General features: G+C 31.7%; 1 protein-coding gene across 3 annotated transcripts; it reads right to left on the bottom strand.

Moving 5' to 3' along the window:
• Window positions 1-76: 76 nt before the first annotated feature.
• LOC112758397 (F-box/kelch-repeat protein At3g61590) lies at window positions 77-2826 on the bottom strand. 3 transcript variants are annotated; one of them, XM_072220013.1, is made up of 3 exons: window positions 2468-2826; window positions 2057-2271; window positions 77-1530 (listed from the first exon to the last, which is right to left on the bottom strand). In XM_072220013.1, the coding sequence occupies exon 3, from the start codon at window positions 1509-1511 to the stop codon at window positions 294-296; it is 1218 nt and encodes a 405-aa protein (XP_072076114.1). In that variant the 5' UTR covers window positions 1512-1530; window positions 2057-2271; window positions 2468-2826; the 3' UTR covers window positions 77-293. The 3 variants fall into 3 exon arrangements, with proteins under 3 accessions (XP_072076114.1, XP_025662852.1, XP_025662850.1); XM_025807067.3 differs by having other exon boundaries at window positions 2067-2271; window positions 2468-2715; XM_025807065.2 differs by lacking the exon at window positions 2057-2271.
• Between the last annotated feature and the right edge of the window lie 19891 nt (window positions 2827-22717).

The following is a 22717-nucleotide window of genomic DNA, read 5'->3' as shown; positions in this document are numbered from 1 at the left end:
ATAGTATCCTTATATATAAGCAATATGTTATTATTCTTATTAGAGCAACTGCATAAGTAGAGAGAGAACACAAATGTGGTGAAAAATAAAAATATAACTGTGGTATTCTGAAATGCAACTAATAGTATCCAGTATCCACAAATAAGCATCTTTATCAGCACTTACATTTTGTATGAACTGTTAAAGAACCAAAATCAGATTAAATTTTGTCCTAAAGAACAATAGAAGAAAATGGGCAGAAGCCTTAAAATCAGGTGCGAGTAGCAGCTGTTGATTATTATTGTATGGAGAAGCTATGGAGCAATTTCAAGCCTAGGCTCAAAGGAAAAACCTGTGAAAAGCTGAAGTGGGAACCTTTTTATCACAGGGCACTTCTGTGCCCATTTCCATTGTTTATTGCTCATGTCATATATAAGCAGCACAGGAGATCCATAACTTTGAATATATATGAGATCATCTGCGCCACTGCTGGCAAAAACGTCATCAAGCTCTCCAAAGCCTTGGAAGAATTTGTGAGGCACTCGTGCAATATCTTCCCACTTCTTATCGTTTAGAACCCAGATTCCAATTCCTTTGATTATGTCAGGTCTATCTGGTTTACCAATACCTCCCACCATTACAAGCTTTTCCTTTAGATTCATCAAACGGCCACATGTCAGAGAACAAGGTACTGGAATAAAGTTCCTTGTTAAGCTACCTTGAGAAGAATGGTTGGAGATGTTATATCCAATTAGGGAATGGCGATTTGCAGGTAGACCTGCCCCTGTTGAGTAAACCAAAAAGTATAGCACCCCATTACATATTACACTCTCGTCACCACCTCTCCACCCTAACAAAACTTCGGTGAAAGGTGTTATCCAAGTCACTTCTTCAGAATTGTATATATGAATTGAGATATCCCACTGGAAAAAGTTCTCAGGGACTTGCTTGGATTTTACAATTGCCACTGTATAACACTGAGATTCCCTACTAACTGAGATTGCTAGTGCACTGTAATCAGAAAATTTTAAACCCGGAGGGTCCTCCAGCTTCTTGAACCTTTTGGTAATAGGGTTGCATACACACAATTCACTTCGGCTGTCATTGTCCATGAAGCAAACCATACCACATGATGAAGCAATGAACCAATTTGAAGTGCCAATGCAGGGAAGTTCAATGCCATACCATTTCCGTAGGATGGGATCATATGCATGACCGATTGGTTCATCAGAGCTTGTAAACATGAAGTACCAAGGTTTTTGATGTAGAACATGAGAAAGGTTCCATAAAAACCTCTTTGAAGTGACAATATCATGCCATCTTTTACATACAGAACCAGCTCTGAAAATGCTTGCAACAGGAAGGTAGGCTAGGATCCGCTCCAACAAGTCATCCGGCAAAATAAGATCCACAGAGACAACACTTGTTTGTTTGTCACCATCTTCACCAGGCTCTAAAGATGAGCCAAACTCCCCAATATCCCTTCCTGTGTCATCATCATAGTGACTGATCCATGAAGTTTCTCCAGCCATAGAAGTTCAAATGAAAGACCTAATGGGTGTGTTCGGGGAAAAAAACTTATTATTTAAACATCTTAACATCAAATAAGAAAGATCCTCTAGATTTTATCATCTTTTACTAGATAGTCTAGACTAGATGATTCAGATATAATATCCTATGTTCAAATTAAAAGAGGTAATACAGAACAAAGAATTAGGATTTTTCGTTCAAACTAAAAGCAATTTCTAAACATCTGCATGACACATTCATGTTAGTTGCAAACCACAAACACTAGTTGCAGGTTGCCACGTTAAGCAAATCAAAACAGTAAATAGAACCACACAACACAGAACATGAAACTCTTGGTACCAAATATATGCTATTATATTCAGCTCATCCCAACAGTAGATTATGCTGCAAACATACATAATAGATAATTCACCCTTTTAGATTTTCTATGACATTTGATATCAAACTAAAATAATTACGATTCATAAATGGACAAAATTATATCAAATAGACAAAAACAACGGCATTTCCAAGCAATGAAGAAGGAAAAAAAAAAAAAAAAGAAAACCTTCAAGCACCTCAGATACAGAACAAGCATTGTGACATGTTGATTTGCTCCTTATTGGTCACAGGCATTTCATCTGATAGAGAAAATGTGCCAAAGGCATCACCTTTTCCAAACCAGCTTTTTGTTCTAAAGTCCTACAGTGTCTCTTTTGCTCATAAATATAAACAAGTTCCCACAAACCTTTTACTATCAAGCTTTGGGAAGGGATTGGTGTGCTAAAAGAAAAAGGAAACTAATATGAGGAGAAGAAAAATCAAAGGGCGAAGCATCAATCAAAGAAAGATCTAACGCCCCAAAGGTCCTGAGAAAAGAAAACTAATCAGCAGAAACAGATCAACGAGGGGCATAGATGGCGCAACAAGTCAAAAACATTGTGAAAACTGAAAAGATGAAAAGAGAGAAGATACCTACCTAACTTGTTTGAATTGAAAGGATCAAAGAGCCACGTGTCTCATAGGAGGGGAAGAGAGAACCTCGGCGGAATGATTTAGGGAACAAGAGAATCGGGGTGTGGGAGAGAAAGAGAGAGAAGAGTAGCTCAGAATACAAGCATTGAAGTTTACGGAGAAAAGGAAATGGAAAAAAGGATACGAGTATTGCGTTGCCCTTGCTTGAAATGGAAGAACAGAGAAATGGGTAACTCTAGATTTGGTTTGTCTGATGAGGAAGGCCGAGTAAAGCAACCCATCAACAACAACAACGAAAGAGAAAGAGAGAGAGAGAGAGAAACGACAGGCGGGTAACAGTAAGGTGCAGTGAAGTGAGAAGGCGGTTTTTTCTATTAGCAATTGCCTTTTTGTAGGAGAAGCGCGTGTTGGCGCGTGAAGAGTGTTGAGGTGTCATTCATTATGAATTATATTGGGCGACAATAATACCAACCCTTTAATTTATTTCTTTATTTACACACGTGTCAAAGCAAATCAATCTCTTTCTACAAATACATTTTTTTTATAATAGACATTATTTTATATTAATATTTTTTTAGCAAATAATAAATATTATTATTATTTATTAATAAAAAATAATTTAAATACATAACCTAAGAAACATAGACACTTTATTGAGTTTATGTATGTTAGACATATTTCGAATACGATATTCATCGACATTGACTCGACACGGATGTCTTCTGTGTCCAACCTATATTTAACCAACTTTAACAGATCATAACTTGATTTTCAGATCCCAAAATTTGGTAAAACTTATTTCAAATAAAAATTGGATCCGTGGAGTTTATAACATTTGAAAAACGGACGAAAAATGATTTTTAACAAAAAAATTATGCGCATTTAAAGTTTGGAGTTAAAAATTGAAATTCTATAATTTTGCGGCAAATCAGGATTTCTGCTATGTGTACCATGCACACAATGTTGCCTACACATGGTACAGACTAGGTGTAAATGCTCATGCGTACGCACGAGGGGTATGCATACGTTTGCCCAAAATTTTTACAAATTGTGCGTACGTATAATTTGGGAATGCCTTTTGGATACGTGCATACGCACAATAATGATGCAGACGCACAAATCCTGTTTTCACACTAAAATTCTATTTTTAACTGTTTGGCCTTTTCGGCAAGCTTGTAAACTTTCGTAAACCCTGTTTAAGGTTCGATAGTTAGTTTTAAAAAAGAGTCGACTAATTATTGACTATAAAAAATTAGTAATAAAAATAAAATTGAAACTCATAAAAATATTATAGACAAAATTAAAATAAATAAATATTAAAAATATTTTGAAATTTTTAAAAAATGTTAAAAATAAAAAATAGCCCTTACTCAAAGATTTATTATTTGTCTATATTTTTATTATTGAGTTATGTTAATTCTTTAGAAAAAAAATTTTTATTAGAACATCGATCTAGATAATTTCAAAGATCAAAAAAAAAAAAAGTGATTTCAAAAGTTTTATTTTAAAATACTAAAATAACACGCTTAAAGGTTTTCTTATCTTTTTATTTTGTTTATTTTCAAATAAATACTTATTATGATCTCTTTTTAAATGTTCGATTCATTGGACCGAGAATATATATATTATATTTAGTCATTTTAGTGTGTTTTAAAAATAAAGTCGTCACTATTTTTCACCTAGAGACCCGTTCTCTTATAATGCGTCTTACATTGAACCTAATCAGCAACCCACTTAAGCCAACGCCCCGCTCTTTCCTTTTTTGAAATAAAATATGTTAATCAAAGGAAGAAAAGCATAAAGATTATGTCTCAAACGCCATACCAAAGAATCAAATGCTTGACACACCCACGGACACACGAAAAGGGGCTGATTTTTTTAGAAATAAAAAAAATAATATTACACAATAAAATAAATATGGGTAAAGTATTTATACTAGTATAATATCAATCTAAAATGTAGGTTGTGATTTAATTTTTTTTTGTAAATTTGAATACTGCAAAATGCAGATTACAATTAGTAGATTAATATTTTTTAAATATGCAACCTGCAATGCAGGTTGTGTTTTATCCATTTTTTTTTTCATTTTGAATATTAAAAAACACAAGTTGCATTTTAAATTTTTTATTTTAAAATATGCAAAATATAGATTGTGTAACACTCTAATTTTTAGCAAGTTATGATTACACTAAAAGTCTATATACTATTTACCTCTAATATGCTAATAACATATTATATTTATTTAATATTGAGTTTTCGAGAATATAAACTGAATATTTAATTTAAGAAATTATAAAGTCTTTACTTTAAATTTTTTAATCACATAATCATATCCACATAATATTTAATACATAATCTTATTTACAATTCCTCAAATAGAAGTCCTACCCCTCTAAAAACTAAAACAATAATTATCGAGGGAAAAAAATTTAATCATTAAACAAAATTCATAAAGTACAATAATATATAATAAACTTGTGGTTCAATCGCGGCTCCGTGCCAAAGCTTCCTGAACTTATCAGTGAAAAGAAAATCTGTAGGGGGTGAGAACATCGTCCTCGCAAGTTCTCAGTAGGGAAGGAAATACTATCAAAGCAAAGAAATACTTGCAAATAGAATTAATTTCATTATAGAAATAGTTTATCCTTAAAATAACCTTTTAAAAAAGCTTTGCGAAAAAACTTACTTGAAAAGTCGTAAAGAAACTCCTTTAATTTACAAATCAGTAGGAATGGAAAAAGGTCAGGCGGCCTGCCAGGGGCTTGTAGCCTGGCCTGTGTTTGGCTTGGTCTGGCCTGGCCTGGACTCAGGCTCTTATAAAAGCCTTATTATGTTAATAGGTCAGGTCCAGACTCACTAATTAGTCTTATTGGCCTATCAGGCCTGCGTGGACCTGTTAATAAATAATTACATATATAAATAATTTTTTTATTATTAACAAAATTATGAGATATTTTAAATTTATTATATTTAATTATAAATAGTTTTGTAAATTTTAAATAATTTAAATTTTAAAATTTTTTATCAATATTAAATATGACATATTACATATAAATATGTTTGTAATAATTTTTTTAAATAATATTTTTATTTTTGTAAGAAAAAAAATTATCAGGCCTTTTAACAGGTTTCAAGTCAGACCAGGTTGAATAACTCTAAGCTCAAATTAATATATATATATATATATGCATGCCCACGGAAGAATCCGAGAAGTTAAAATGTTCGGTTACATTTTACAACAGAGGGTCAACAGAATATCGAATTTCAACATGGAGCAAGTGGTGGCAAGTTACTGCATCTACCCATGGAAACTCGTGTCTCAGATAATTCAAATTCACAAGTCATATGAATATTTCAATCATAATTCATCAATTCATATCTCATTAAATCTCAAATTCATCATTATTCTCATCATCATCACTATCATCATCTCATTTAATATAATCTCAATATTTACTTATCTCAACTTCAATCACAACTCTCAACATATTCATCAATAACTCTTCAAAATCCTACTACACACCCCTTATCATTTACCGGGTGAGACTTGGGCAGTTACATACAGCTTGTGGGTATAAAGTCTCTAAATACGACACTCTAGACTCGAGGTCAAGGTTGTATACTAATTCAAAATAAAACATAATCTTTCATAGCTAACAACAATCTAACTTAACACCGCATAATCTCTTCAATCTCATTAAATAATTTGTCACGACCCAAAATGAGTCATGACCGGCGCTCAGGAAAATAATCCTATAGCAAGCCTAACATATTCAAATATAAGTTGAATAAGCAAGTTACAAATATTTTACAAGTTTTAAAATAAATAATTATATATTTTTAACAAAAAATTAAAATAACTAAAAATGATTGGATCCTGCCTGTGTCATATGGAGCATACACTTCTAGGATTTCGACAAAGAATAGGTACTCATTGCGGCCGTTACTCTTGAATAGAAAGTCTCACATAGTCAAATATTTGTTCCTGAAAAATATTTTTAGAAAACGGGGTGAGTTTTGCAACTCAATGACTAAACAATACATCTATAATCAACATGAGACCATATAAATATTATTATCAAAGTAATATTAACTAGAAAGTAATAGTTGATAATAATAGGTGAATCAATAAGGGAGTTCTCATACAGAAATCAAATCAAAACTCCACACATGGGCGGCTCCACCTCTATGGGTAGCCCTTTCCTCTTGTGTGTCCTAACAAAATAACAGATCTAACGTGTGGCCTACACGTTAGGCTAGCAACACCCCTGCTAGCTGGAGTCTGAGTCAGATGCATCTAAATTAACGTCATAACCGCCGTTAACTACGGTTTTCTAATACGAGCCTCCCAAACCAATTCAAAATATATAGTTTCAAATACAATAAATCTTTAATCTCTCAAATATATAAGGTATCGAATCAAATCAATCAGATAATACTTTTTTTATCAGAAATCTTTTCAAATCATATTTTTTCGATCATAAAAACATATTTCATAATCTCAAAGTGAGTGAATACTAACAATTACTTCAATGTTTCAAAAACAGATTTTCAAGTAAAATCAAACATTTTAGAAATGCAAAACTTCCTCAAAAATATATATAGCCTCATGTATAGTTCCGAAAGCATAAACTTCATAAAAACGAATTATTTAAATAAACCAATTATACTAATCAATTTAAAATCATTTAAGACAAATATAGTGAGTATAATTCAAAGATCATACTAGTTATAGGTCAAAATAATTATAGATGCACAATCAAACAATTATAAATGTAAAGTCTACTCACAGCATGGTCCTAACGGACCAAAAAGACCAAACCCGGAGTGTCGAATTCAAGATAAGAAGGATTGAAGTAGAATAAAACGAATGAGCGCAGAATTTAGACCGGAGTAGCGACAAAATGTAGCTGGCGAAACTAAAACAGGCAAAACTAAAATCGAATTAAAACAAGGACAAGACAGATTAAATAGTGGCATAATAGGACATGAAAGCTAGAGCAGAATCAAGAAAAAGGCTGGACTGGGATAATGACAGGAACAGTTCAGCTCCGATGGCAACGACGACTTGGTTCAGGTACATCCGAATGGCGACAGGAACAACGCAGCAGCGGACGGTCCCTCCTTGCCGTTTCTTGGTGGCAGAGGCGAGGCGGCCATGGCAGCAGCAGCAGCGGAGTTCCAACGGCAGCGGAACCTCCCTGCGACCACTTCTCTCTCCACGCGCGTTCTGTTTCTCTCCCAGCGATAGATCTGGCGGCGCGAAATGGAGGCACGAACGACGGCGATGGTGGCTGAGCTTGACGGCAACAACCCTTCCCGTGGCGGCTTTGGGTAGAACGACGCGTCTTCCCTCTGTTTGCAAACCTCCATGGATGGCGACGATGAAGACCTCGGCGGTGACGACGGCGACACGGGACGGTGACGCCTCCTTCTCCTTGCGCGGCTCTCTCTCTCCCTCGGTTCTGGCCTTCCTCGCGACGACACGACGGCGGCGACGGTGGCAGTGACGCCCACCGGGGCCACCTCCCTTCCTTCCTCTTCTCTTCCCTCTCCGGTTCTCCCCTTCTTCTCTTTTCCCTTTATGTTCTTTTGTTCTGCTGTTGAAAGGGGTTAGGGCGGCTAGGGTTTTGGTGAGTGTGTGAGGGAGTGTGTTATCTCAAAATTAGCGTTAGAATTTTTGGTTTGGAAAAAAAGAGAAGGGTATTATAGGGATATTACATTCTACCCTCCTTAAAAATTTTCGCCCTCGAAAATTGATATAATTTGCAAGACTTTACTTGGTTTTAGCACTTTACCAAACATGAGAAAGGAGTATGAAGAGATGCAAAAGTTACAAGATAGGTTTTTGTTAAAAATGATGCGGTTGACATTCACCGACTCACATTTCCTTGACAGCTCAGATGTACACAGCACTCTTCACTTCGTTCGTCAATCTCCTCACAATACAATCTTACTTCATACTCTCCTTGGTTCTGTAGTATATATCCATGGAAGCAACCGGTCTTACGTCATGTCTTAGAATTACAACTTTTCGAACTTCAGCATCGATAAGCTATGTCCTAATGAATTAACGTATCATTTGCTATCCAGGAATCGCACGTGACACCGAAACAAGCACGGGTTTACTCAAAAGGATTCGAAACCTAGAAAGAGAAGAGCAAACATCACAGATGGTGTTCGCACGAACGTGGAAGGATGTTTAAGATTGCAATTAAGCAATAATGTACAGAAACAATGAAGTGTTCCAGAAAGAGAGTCAACTGAATCTTAACGAGAAAATCTGAATCAAGGAATTTTGATAGAAACAATAAAAGAAAAGATAGTGCATTAGGTCAAAACAAGTTTGAGTTGGACCAAAGAAGTACAAAGTTCACTAAAAGAAGGTAACCAAAGTCAATGGCAGTGTTTTTTTTTTTTTTGCTTTTTTCAAAAAGATTTAAGTGGATGATTAGGGACACGATAAAGCAAGAAAAGAATCAAATCAATAACTTTTCCAAAGAAGATCTGGAACAAGAATTCGAGGAGAATACTAGAAGATATGATGTATCATAGTAAAGCAAGTTCATATTACATCAAGGAGTTACATAATTTACGTAAAGGAATGCAACGTCAACACCTATGTTGTCGAGAATCTATGGGATAACCAAAAGCACGATGATAAGATCGAGATATGCATAAGATGTAGGACATGAAACAAAATAATCAAATTTCCAATTTCAACAAGGATTAAAACAAGGAACTCTTGGTATGAAATATAGCGGAATGAACGATAAATAAAATCATGCGGCATGATTATAGCGCATACTTCAACACAAACCATCCCAAGAAGAACACCTAACATTCCCAAACTTAACGATTACCCTTACTTAAATAAAAGAAACGAAAGAGTTTAGAAAAAATATTTCTCGCAGGTTAAAATTTCTAGCTCTCCGTATGCACCATGCTAAACAATCATACCACAAGATGTGACGACGCTAGATAGAATATAGATTTTTTTTTTCTTTCAACAAAACTAGATAGCGGACAAAACAAAACAAAGTCCAGCAGAACAATATCATCATAGCATAAGAGGCTTTAAGGCATAAGTAATTGTTGAAATCACCGAAAAAGCTTCACCATATTCCTTATTCTATAACCATTCTTCATCAACATCATCATCAAGACTCTAAAAAGGCCAAAAATAATGAAAGTATTGCAAATAATTGAGAGAGTAAATTAGGAAAAGGACATAGATGTTGCATCCAAAATTAGAAGCTAGCATATATAAAAAAAATGGTATCACTTGAAAATTTTTATTTCTAAACATCAACAACCATAACAAAACAAAATATTCAAACACAATCAATCAAAGCATACAGATAAAGGAAAGATTCAAAACAAGCAAAACGTATGATAAAATCCAAAATAAATGAACCAATTTAAAAAAGGAAATTCATGAAAAGAAAGAAAAAAATGATAAATTTTACAACTTCAAGATCAAACTGTGATCAATTCATACCCATTATTTCCTAGGTTAACAAGCTATGATGGAACAACTCAAGATCAAACTCAAAGACTCAAAAAGAACTCAGTACAAAAATTTATTCATCAATTTATTTAGAGTATAGACATCCCCAATTTTCATACATTGCAAACAAGAAATTTTTCAATCTCCATCGCCCACAATTTCAATGCAAGGTGTCAAATACAGATGGGCTGGCAATTTAAAATATTTTCGACATAATTCTATAATCATAAAAGAAAACATATGTAATATATAGAAGTTTATGACTCAATATAGTATTATTGTACAAACACATGATTCTCAAGTGAGCATTACCATACTGATCATATGAATTTAAAAGGAAAAATTCTTCTTTGATATCTTAAAAGCGAAATATCTAAAGGAAATAGCATCAACTAATCGAGAGCCATCACTATATCATAAAGCCAATGACGTATAAGTTGAACAATTAGAATTTAGTTCTTTCACTCTTTGTTCATGGAAGAATAATAACAAAAATAACAAAATAAATAATCGCATAAGTATGAAAGTCAAGTTTAAACCATAAGCACTTTATGAATAAGATAAGATATGAAAACCTCCTAGCTCACTGTTAACTAATTTTAGCAATTCTCAACCAAAATTTATCAAGTTACAACCACATCAATCACCAATTCAGCAACACTTACATATTATTAAACTACTTTACAGCAGCAACCAATAACCTCATGCATCCCTCAAAAGCAATTAACTCAAATTATTTATTTGTTATGTTAGTTACTGTAATAATCACTAATCAAGCAACATATATCAACAAAGAACTATCTAAATTAGTAACTAACTCTCACATGCAAGCTACAATTTAACACATATTCAAGATAACCAGCATATGCTTTATAATCATTAGAATATAACAAGGAAAAAAAAAACTTGTATATAAACTTTGTTCAGCTTTGAGGATTTAGATATCTAGTCTTTTCCGTTGAAAATCAATAAAATTTCTTTACAATATGCAAGATCTATAATCCCAATCTCACAAGACACTACAAATCAAGAAAATTAATCTCTCTAAACTTTTGAGAATAAAAACTAGTTAAGAGAAGGAAAATTTTCAGAAAAACTAAGATTGAGAGAATTCTCAAGTTTTAGATCTTAGCCAAGAGCAAAATTCATAATCTAATCACTAACAAAAAGCAAGCGTTCATAATCTAGATATCACCTGAACAATTAGAAAAATAGTTCCATAACAGAAAAGCCATATCTGACAACATAGTACCATAATAGGACCAAATCAGTAAATTAAAAAAAAAAAAAAACTCAACCAAACTTTTAGATTGAAAAACATTTTCAATCCAACTAATTAATCACCCAAATAATTCACTACACCTAAGTAGAGAAAATCATTAGTCTAACAAACAACAATAACACTTCATTCATACGTTTATCGCATAATTCTTCTCCTTGAGCAACTGAATAACAATTTTCAAAATTATTGATTCAAAAGAAAGACAGAATCACAAACAAATCAAACCTCATAACTTCAAATATTATTAATATAAGAAGAACAACTTCCAATATCCAGAACAAAGCATCTCGATCAACAACTAAGCAAATTTATGCAATCCGTAAATTCAAATAGAGTTATATAAAGGAATTAGATAATGATGCAAATCAAACACTAACCGAATCTTCTAAATAATGTATAAAACCTTATCATCAGGAATCGTACGGAACATGAAGACGAAGAAGATTAAAGCATGCATTTACAAAAGCGAAAAAGATTAGAACTGGCTACGAGAGAAACTGCAAACCGGAGCCGAAACTGAAGCCATTGAAAAAACGCGTTCAAGAAATCTACCAAAGGATAACCGAATATTTGGTAGAAGAAAAAGGATAGGAGTAGCAAAAGCGGCAGAGGACGCATGATTGCAATAATCAGAAGACAACAATGACACAGAGGACAACAATGACATTCCTATAGGCCTCTGATAGTGCCACAACTTGTACAAATAGGCGCGCTTCTATTTATACAATTGTGATCCTACCATAGGACACTTGCTCCACATTACACAGATTAAACCTAAGCTCTGATACCACTTTGTCACGACCCAAAATGAGTCATGACCGGCGCTCAGAAAAATAATCCTATAGCAAGCCTAACATATTCAAATATAAGTTGAATAAGCAAGTTACAAATATTTTACAAGTTTTAAAATAAATAATTATATATTTTTAACAAAAAAAATTAAAATAACTAAAAATGATTGGATCCTGCCTGTGTCATATGGAGCATACACTTCTAGGATTTCGACAAAGAATAGGTACTCATTGCGGCCGTTACTCTTGAATAGAAAGTCTCACATAGTCAAATATTTGTTCCTGAAAAATATTTTTAGAAAACGGGGTGAGTTTTGCAACTCAGTGACTAGACAATACATCTATAATCAATATGAGACCATATAAATATTATTATCAAAGTAATATTAACTAGAAAGTAATAGTTGATAATAATAGGTGAATCAATAAGGGAGTTCTCATACAGAAATCAAATCAAAAGTCCACACATGGGCGGTTCCACCTCTATGGGTAGCCCTTTCCTCTTGTGTGTCCTAACAAAATAACAGATCTAACGTGTGGCTTACACGTTAGGCTAGCAACACCCCTGCTAGCTGGAGTCTGAGTCAGATGCATCTAAGTTAACGTCATAACCGCCGTTAACTACGGTTTTCTAATACGAGCCTCCCAAACCAATTCAAAATATATAGTTTCAAATACAATAAATCTTTAATCTCTCAAATATATAAGGTATCGAATCAAATCAATCAGATAATACTTTTTTTATCAGAAATCTTTTCAAATCATATTTTCTCGATCATAAAAACATATTTCATAATCTCAAAGTGAGTGAATACTAACAATTACTTCAATGTTTCAAAAACAGATTTTCAAGTAAAATCAAACATTTTAGAAATACAAAACTTCCTCAAAAATATATATAGCCTCATGTATAGTTCCGAAAGCATAAACTTCATAAAAGCGAATTATTTAAATAAACCAATTATACTAATCAATTTAAAATCATTTAAGACAAATATAGTGAGTATAATTCAAAGATCATACTAGTTATAGGTCAAAATAATTATAGATGCACAATTAAACAATTATAAATGTAAAGTCTACTCACAGCATGGTCCTAACGGACCAAAGAGACCAAACCCGGAGTGTCGAATTCAAGATAAGAAGGATTGAAGTAGAATAAAACGAATGAGCGCAGAATTTAGACCGGAGTAGCGACAAAATGTAGCTGGCGAAAGTCCTGGGAATCTAAAACAGGCAAAACTAAAATCGAATTAAAACAAGGACAAGACAGATTAAATAGTGGCATAATAGGACATGAAAGCTAGAGCAGAATTAAGAAAAAGGCCGGATCGGGATAATGACAGGAACAGTTCAGCTCCGATGGCAACGACGACTTGGTTCAGGTACATCCGAATGGCGACAGGAACAACGCAGCAGCGGACGGTCCCTCCTTGGCGTTTCTTGGTGGCAGAGACGCGGCGGCCATGGCAGCAGCAGCAGTGGAGTTCCAACGGCAGCGGAACCTCCCCGCGACCACTTCTCTCTCCACGCGCGTTCTGTTTCTCTCCCAGCGACAGATCTGGCGGCGCGAAATGGAGGCACGAACGGCGGCGATGGTGGCTGAGCTTGACGGCAACAACCCTTCCCATGGCGGCTCTGGGTAGAACGACGCGTCTTCCCTCTGTTTGCAAACCTCCATGGATGGCGACGATGAAGACCTCGGCGGTGACGACGGCGACACGGGACGGTGACGCCTCCTTCTCCTTGCGCGGCTTTCTCTCTCCCTCGGTTCTGGCCTTCCTCGTGACGACACGACGGCGGCGACGGTGGCAGTGACGCCCACCGGGGCCACCTCCCTTCCTTCCTCTTCTCTTCCCTCTCTGGTTCTCCGCTTCTTCTTTTTTCCCTTTCTGTTCTTTTGTTCTGCTGTTGGAAGGGGTAAGGGCGGCTAGGATTTTGGTGAGTGTGTGAGGGAGTGTGTTATCTCAAAATTAGGGTTAGAATTTTTGGTTTGAAAAAAAAAGAGAAGGGTATTATAGGGATATTACATAATTTCTCTAATATATATATATATACTCTCAAAGTCCATAACCATTATCACAATAATTCTTATAAATCAAAACTCAACTACATCCTTTTTTAAATATCTCTTTTTTCTTCAAGTCCATCATCTAACTCCGTTAACATTATTTTCTCTCACACTTCCTAAATCCAAACCCGTGGTTTGATAAGTAATTGGCATATTGATGTGACGCATTTTTTGTATCAGTATGTTTGTCTTTTTCTTTTATTTATTATTTTTAAAAGTATCAATTTCAAATAAATATATTTGTTAGTATTTAATAATTAATTATGGTCAGATTTGTGAATAATCATAATATTTTATATTATATCTTTTTAATAATTGTAATGATTTTTTCATATATCTTCATGAGTATTATAAATAGAGTGTTTTATTTATCATTTATGAGTGTAAATTCTAGAGACAAAATTTTTTGTTTTGTTTTTTAATTTTCTTTTTTTAACTATTTCATACAATAAGAATGTATTTTTTATTTTTTTATTTTTTTTATCGAATTGATCTTTTTAAGATATAAATTAAAATTTTGTCATTCTTTTATAAAGTCAATTTTATTTTTTTTCTTTTAATTATATAATGAATGTTCTTACTAGATTTATTTTCTATTGTCCTTACAATAGAATCTTTTACCGCAATCATTTATAATACTCCACATACATCATATTTCATCTTAGAGTTGTTTTGTTGATTCGGTTTACTAAAGGATGGTTGGATCTTCTTATATACTATAACTAACATAATAGAATGTGGGTAGAGTTATCTTTTGTAAGGAAGCTGAATTTATCATTGAGATAAATGTGGTTATTCTTACCTTGCCGTATTATATAAATAATTGGTGATGGAGCTGATTTAATAAGAGGATCGTCTGAATTTGCATAGATTCATATTCAATTTGATCAAGCTATTTTTATTAGTTGTTGTTACGAAAATAATTCTAATGTATATATATCTAAGTTCTAAAATTAAATACCATAGATATTATTTAAATAGCTTAATTCTAATATTAGAATTTGATTAACTCAACTTTAAAAGAATTTAGAAGTTGATTTTACTTTATTATTTAATTCTATTTAATTTAGATATATAATATTTAATTTATTAATTTATTATTTTTTTTACTATTTATGAGTTCATTTTGTCAGTAATATAATCAAATAATTTAATAAAAAATGATGGTAATATGATAGCAGTGTCATATAATTTTGATATATTTTTAATCTATCAATAATTAAAAATTAAATAATTTAAAATAATACTATTTTTTTGTCAATAATAATAAATGTATATACTCTATTGTTCAAATTATTATATCATTAATTAATAATTTATTTTTAATTTTAAAGTATTATAATTAAATACATATACTCTAATTAAAGGGTAATTGAATTTTGAGAATAAAATAATATTTTTATTTTTTTCATTGTTAAAAATTCCATGATTAATTAGTTTGTTTTATGTAAGTTATTTTGAGATTTTGTTTTCTAATATATTGGGTATGATTTAATTTTAATTTTCTTTATTATGTTAGTAATTATAATTTTTTTCTTAATCTTACAAGTACTATACTTACGAAAAAAATGTAGATATTAATATATGATTATAAGAAAATAATATTTATTATTAAAGTTAAAATCTGTGTATTGATGTTTTAAATTAATTAATGGTAGCAATCTATATGATCATATTATTAAGAGTATTGTTGTCAAACTCGTGAGTTAACTCGTAAATTCGGACACAAACTCGTTTTTGAGTAAACTCGGGTAGATTCGCATAAATTCGGTCAAAATTGCGAGTTTGAAAGCGAGCTAGCGAGTTTGCGTTGAATGGCCATTTTGGCACAAAGCAGCGTCGTTTTGGCATTTTGTGTAACACCTTAACTTCTAACACATCATGACCGTACTAAAAGTTTGAGTGCTACTTACCTCTATTCATTTAATTTCCTACTATATTTATTTAATATTGAGAATTCACGAATACGAATCGTAACTTTAGTTAAGAAAACAAAAAGTATTCACCTTAAATCTCTTAATCACAAAAATATTTATATTCACATAGCGATATATACATAGACTTATTCAATGATCCTCAACTACAAGTCCTACCCCTCTAAAAGCCAAATAGTAAACGACGAGAAACAAATTAAATCTAAGACTAAACCGAATACAGAAAATACAGATAGGTATAGGTAAACATAAAACTCTGAGGTTCAGTGTTAGCTCCTTGCCAAGGATTTTCGAATCTGTCGCTGAAACAGAAGATCTATAGGGGGGTGAGAACGTCGTCCTCGCATATCCTCAATAGGGAAGGTGAATGTCGAAAGAGTAATGAACGAAATGCGAATAATTGACTTTACTCAGTAAAACTATTCTTTTATCAAGCCTTTGAAAATACTTTTTTAATTTTACTTTAGATAGTTAATTGCTTTCATTAAAATTTCTAAATTTAAAACAAAACTCATTTGCAACAATAATTCTTAAACACATAATACATAAACTAATAGTACCAGAGATCCAATTGAACACACAAGCAAGCCAGAATAAGACAACTAGCATAATCACATAGAAAGTACAACAAGCAAAACACAACCAAATACAAATACGCAAATAATATGATGCATGTCTGTCCTAAGCAGGCCTCATGTGTTGGTTGTCTACCTGCAACCCGACATTACTCGGGGCGAACCCCAAATATGGTTTCTTTACCGTGTCAGTCAAGCACAATTATCATCATAGACAAACCCATGTCAGTCAGGATATCTTGGTATCACGGTAAGAACAGGCTATCAGTTAGGCGAACCTTCCCGCATTAGCAACCTTAGGCTATCAGTTAGGCGGGCACTTTCGCATTGGCAACCATAGGCTATCAGTTAGACGGACATTCCCGCATTAGCAACCTTAGGCTATCAGTTAGGTGGGCACTTCCGCATTAGCACTTTGGCACAAGGTCCATTCAAACATACACTATTCAATTATCCTTTCATTTCTCGTTTCTCATTTCTTTTCTTTTTGTCATACCTCCGCATCACTAAATAAATACGCATACCTCCGCATTGCTATATTATCAAACATACTTCCGCATCACCAAATAATCAATCACTCTTACCTCCACATCACCTCATAGGTATACTTTCAATCTTAGTATTAAACCCTTTAATCTCCAAATACCCAAACTTCTTTAACATTAAATCAGGATAAAAGTCATTTTCTTAATAAATCGAACTCAATTCCCAACTTAAAACAAAATCTTTTCTTAATAGATTGAACTTAAAACATTATAACTTTTCTTAATAAATCGTACTGAAAACAAGAGTATTTTCTTAATAAATCAGAATCAATTAATACGATTCTTAAATCAAATTTTCTTTTAAATAACGCTTTAAACAAGCCTCGAAGTTTTATAAAAATTTCTACAACACTTCCTCTAAAATCTGGGTTTTGTCACCCTTCAAGGGTCCCTATCAAACCATCCTCAATTCTCAAAGATCACTTTCAATAAATCAAATTTTTAATACAAAAACCCTTTTCTCAATTATGAGTAAATATGTAAACCAAATCTTTTTCGAACATAGAGTTATTTCTCAAAATAAGCTTGTAAATCAGGATTTCGAAATAAAATATCTTTTTCGTATATTTTTGCAAGAATTCAGACAGAACCTCTTCTTAAAAACAGACTTCACCACCCTCACGGCTCGCTCACTTCCATCATTCCTTAACTTATCTCAATCCAAACCGGTATTCAATTCATACATCATTTTACTAAAGCATACACATAATTTATTCACAGCTACAATTTCGACAATTCTTAAACATTCAGAAAATCAAACACATATTCATCAAATTCAATTATTTTCACAATCATAAATCTATCACAAATTCGTCATTTAATCAGTCCAGACAGTCATAAATTATTTGCAATTACTCATTAAACTTTTGAGCATTTATAAATAAAAAACTTATAATTTTAAAAACGAATCCCCTACCTCCGTATGAAATTAAAACAACGGAAACTCCAAAGAACTTTTTGACCAAGCTTTTGAAGAGGAGAACGTCAGAAGTCGCTTGTTCCTCCTAGAATTTCAATTGGCCGAACTCAAGGAGAAGAGGAGCTACATCACCATCAACTTTTACCGGACAAAAATAACACTAACGTGTAAAAAAAAAAGGATACAAATACTTTTAGCGGATTAAATTTTTCAAAAGGTTTTTGGTGCCATGGTTTCTCGTTCTTCTCACTCACGGCATCCTCCCTCTTTTTTTTTCTTTAGTTCATGTTGATGAATGAAAGGAAATGAGGGTGATTAAAGGCTAAGGGTGTTGAATGAGAAATTTTGTGGTATTAAATATCATTAGGTGTCAAACTTATAATATATATATATATATATATATATTCATGCACCTAAGCCACGTTTCCATTTTCTTTCTTTTATTTTCTTCATGTTCGGTGGAAAAGGAATGAATGATTAAAGGAAATTGGTAATAAGTTATAATTTGTGGTGTTTAATGTTATTAGGTGTCATGGCTAATAAATAAAATGAAACATGTGTCATAGTTATATATGCATATATGCTAATAAGTCATATTTCTATTTCTTTCTTTTATTCCCTTAATATGTTCGTTGGTGATGATGATTCATATGATGGAAAATGATGATTATAATTAGGTGACATAGGTCGTATATATATATGTATATAAGTCAATTTTTTTTCCTTTGTTCCCAAATGGCTTCATTAGAAATTTTCCATTATATACACATAATAGGCTCATATCTAATAATAATAATAATAATAATAATAATAATAATAATAATTTTTGTCTTTTTTTTAAAAATATTTCATTATAATAAAAATAATTTAAAAATTCTAATAAATTTTAAACTTAAAATATAATAAAATTTAATTTAATTACTTTTTAAAAAAATAATTTTTTTAAATAAAATAATAAATCATAATTAACTCATTATTTATTTTTCAAAAACTCTGGGTGTTATATTCCACCCAACTTACAGAAATTTTTGTCCTCAAAAATTGTTATATTGAAACAAGTTTAAACTCAAACTAAAGAAAATAAGGTTCACAGACAGAAATACGAAAATATCAAAGATAATATTTAAAAGAGGTCAGGTAGGCAATTAGGTCTGCAGGCAAACAAAGGTACATGGGAACAATCAGGTTTGATTGAAAAATAATCAAATTACATTCTGAGAAAATCTAAGGTATAGTAAGAATTCTAATGAAGATAATGAAAGAAGAGATGACACAAGTTCCTGTAGCACGAATAAAGATTATACTTCAAAACTGAGCTATCTTCGTAACCTCTAACGTTCTCAAATCCCGTAATTCACATTATCTGTTACTTCTATTTCGTCCATGACAACCCATTAGTATTCCCATATACATAAATCATTAGTATTAAGTTGGCCAGACCTAATACCATGAGAAATGTAACGGTCGACTAATAGCATTAATCAATAGACAATCGTGCATCTAAAACTCAAACTCTTGTCATTAGAACAAGCTATAAAGCATGACAAACACTCAGAGTGTGTAATAAAGCATAGTCAGTCCACTCCCAAGACTCTACAGAAAGGACTGCTCTGATACCATAATGTAACACCCTAACTTCTAACACCTCATGACCGTACTAAAAGTTTGAGTGCTACTTACCTCTATTCGTTTAATTTTCTACTATATTTATTTAATATTGAGCCTTCACGAATACGAATCGTAACTTTAGTTAAGAAAACGAAAAGTCTTCACCTTAAATTTCTTAATCACAAAAATATTTATATTCACGTAGCTATATATACATAGACCTATTTAATGATCCTCAACTACAAGTCCTACCCCTCTAAAAGCCAAATAGTAAACGACGAGGGAAAAATAAAATCTAAGACTAAACCGAATACAAAAAATACAGATAGGTATAGGTAAACATAAAATTCTGAGGTTCAGTTGTAGCTCCTTGCCAAGGATTTTTGAACCTGTCGCTGAAACAGAAGATCTATAGGGGATGAGAACGTCGTCCTCGCATATCCTCAGTAGGGAAGGTGAATGCCGAAAGAGTAATGAACGAAATGCGAATAATTGACTTTACTCAGTAAAACTATTCTTTTATCAAGCCCTTGAAAATACTTTTTTAATTTTACTTTAGATAGTTAATTGCTTTCATTAAAATTTCTTAATTTAAAACAAAACTCATTTGCAACAATAATTCTTAAACACATAATACATAAACTAATAGTACCAGAGATCCAATTGAACACATAAGCAAGCCAGAATAAGACAACTAGCATAATCACATAGAAAATACAACAAGCAAAACACAACCAAATACAAATACGAAAACAATGTGATGCATGTCTGTCCTAAGCAGGCCTCATGTATTGGTTGTCTACCCGCAACCCGACATTACTTGGGGCGAACCCCGAATATGGTTTCTTTACCGTGTCAGTCAGGCACAATTATCATCATGGACAAACCCATGTCAGTTAGGATATCTTGGCATCACGGTAAGAACAGGCTATCAGTTAGGCGAACCTTCCCACATTAGCAACCTTGGGCTATCAGTTAGGCGGATACTTTTGCATTAGCAACCATAGGCTATCAGTTAGACGGACATTCCCGCATTAGCAACCTTAGGCTATCAGTTAGTCGGGAACTTCCACATTAGCACTTTGGCACAAGGTCCATTCAAACATACACTATTCAATTATCCTTTCATTCCTCGTTTCTCATTTCTTTTCTTTTTGTCATACCTCCGCATCACCAAATAAATACGCATACCTCCGCATTGCTATGTTACCAAACATACTTCCGCATCACTAAATCATCAATCACTCTTACCTCCACATCACCTCATAGGTATACTTTCAATCTTAGCATTAAAACCTTTAATCTCCAAATACCCAAACTTTTTTAACATTAAATTAAGATAAAAGTCATTTTCTTAATAAATCAAACTCAATTCCCAACTTAAATCAAAATCTTTTCTTATAATCATTGTTAATTCATTTTTTTGAATATCTAAATTCTGATAATTGAAAGCTATTGCAGTTACAAATTTAGTAAATTACAGTGTTACTATGTGTCTGTATTAGTATATAATATTGTTTAATGTTCATAGTTGATTATTTGATTTAGAAAAAGAATTTTTATTTAGGGCTAAACTTACTAATTTGATTATTTATTATTGTTGATTTAGGGATAAAATGTTTGAAAATGTTGGTTTAGGGACAAGATAGTGAACATGAGGATATTATTAATACCATGGAAGATGAAGATATTGAAGGATTGCCGTTCTAAACTTTTAGTTTATTAGACCATTTACTTGTTATTTTGTTGTTTTCTTTTTTCCGGTTGTATTATTTGAAGTGTTGATTCCGTGTGAGTTCTATGTTAAACTAAATGTATACTTGTAAAAGATTTAATTTAAATGTGTATTACCTGTTGTAATTGTGGTACTATTTTAATTTATTATATATTTTGAAGTTGAACTTATTCATTTTGAATGCCTAAATTTGAGTATATATATATATATATATATATATATATATTTAAAAATTTATAATAGGTAAATTCGTACGAGTATATGAGTCGAGTCTACGAGTTGAGTTTAGGTCAGTTCTACGAGTTTACTTAAACTCGCGAGTTTGACAATCTTAATTAGAAAAAAGATAATAGTCTAATTTACTACTAATTATACTAAAAGTAAATTATACTTTAATTGTATAAAACTATTTATTTTTAAATTACATAATTAAATTATTATATTATTAATTAATAGTTTATTTTTATAATTTTAAAAATATTATAATTAAATATATAAATTTTAATTAAGGAGTAAATATGTTAGTCTATTAAACATAATTTTTAAATTAAATTTTGAAAATAAAATAATATTTAAAGTTTTTTATTGTTAAAAATTCTGTGATTAGTTTGTTTAAGATAGTTACTTTGAGATTTATTATTTTGATATATTGGATATAATTTTATTTCGATGCTTTTATTATATTATTAATCATAATTTTAAAAATATTATACTTATGGAAGGAACATGCATATATATTAATATATGATTATGAGTAAGAAAATATTTATATATTATTAATTAAAATGCGTGTAATAATGCTTTAAATTAATTAATAGTAGGAATATATTTAAATATATTATTAACAAAAATATAATATTTTAATTTATTATTAATTACACAAAATATAAATTATATTACAATCATACATAATTATTTGTTATTAAATTAGAAAATTAAATTGTTATATTATTAATTGATGATTTTTTAAACTAATCTTAAAAATAATTAAATGCATAGACTCACTTTAAGAGATAAATATGTTAATCTCATAATTAGTTTATTTTTAGATAATTATTTTGAGATTTTGTTTCGTGGCATATTAAGTATGATTTTATTTTGATGGTCTTTATTTTCTCTCTACCTATGCATGAATATTTTGGAAATGTACAACTATTAAATTTTTTTAATAATATTAAATATTTTTAAAATTTATTTTATGCAAAGTCTCAAGTAGAATAACTTCTCATTAGGACTACAAATAATAATAATAAAAATAGGATAGAATAATTATTAAATAGAACA

The sequence above is a fragment of the Arachis hypogaea genome, chromosome 16 (genome assembly GCF_003086295.3).
Source record: "Arachis hypogaea cultivar Tifrunner chromosome 16, arahy.Tifrunner.gnm2.J5K5, whole genome shotgun sequence".
NCBI lineage: Eukaryota > Viridiplantae > Streptophyta > Magnoliopsida > Fabales > Fabaceae > Arachis > Arachis hypogaea.
This window is presented reverse-complemented; position numbering and strand designations above follow the sequence as displayed.

Excerpts from the sequence above, each read along its gene's own strand:
- LOC112758397 (XM_072220013.1), bottom strand. The coding sequence starts at position 1,511 with ATGGCTGGAGAAACTTCATGGATCAGTCACTATGATGATGACACAGGA.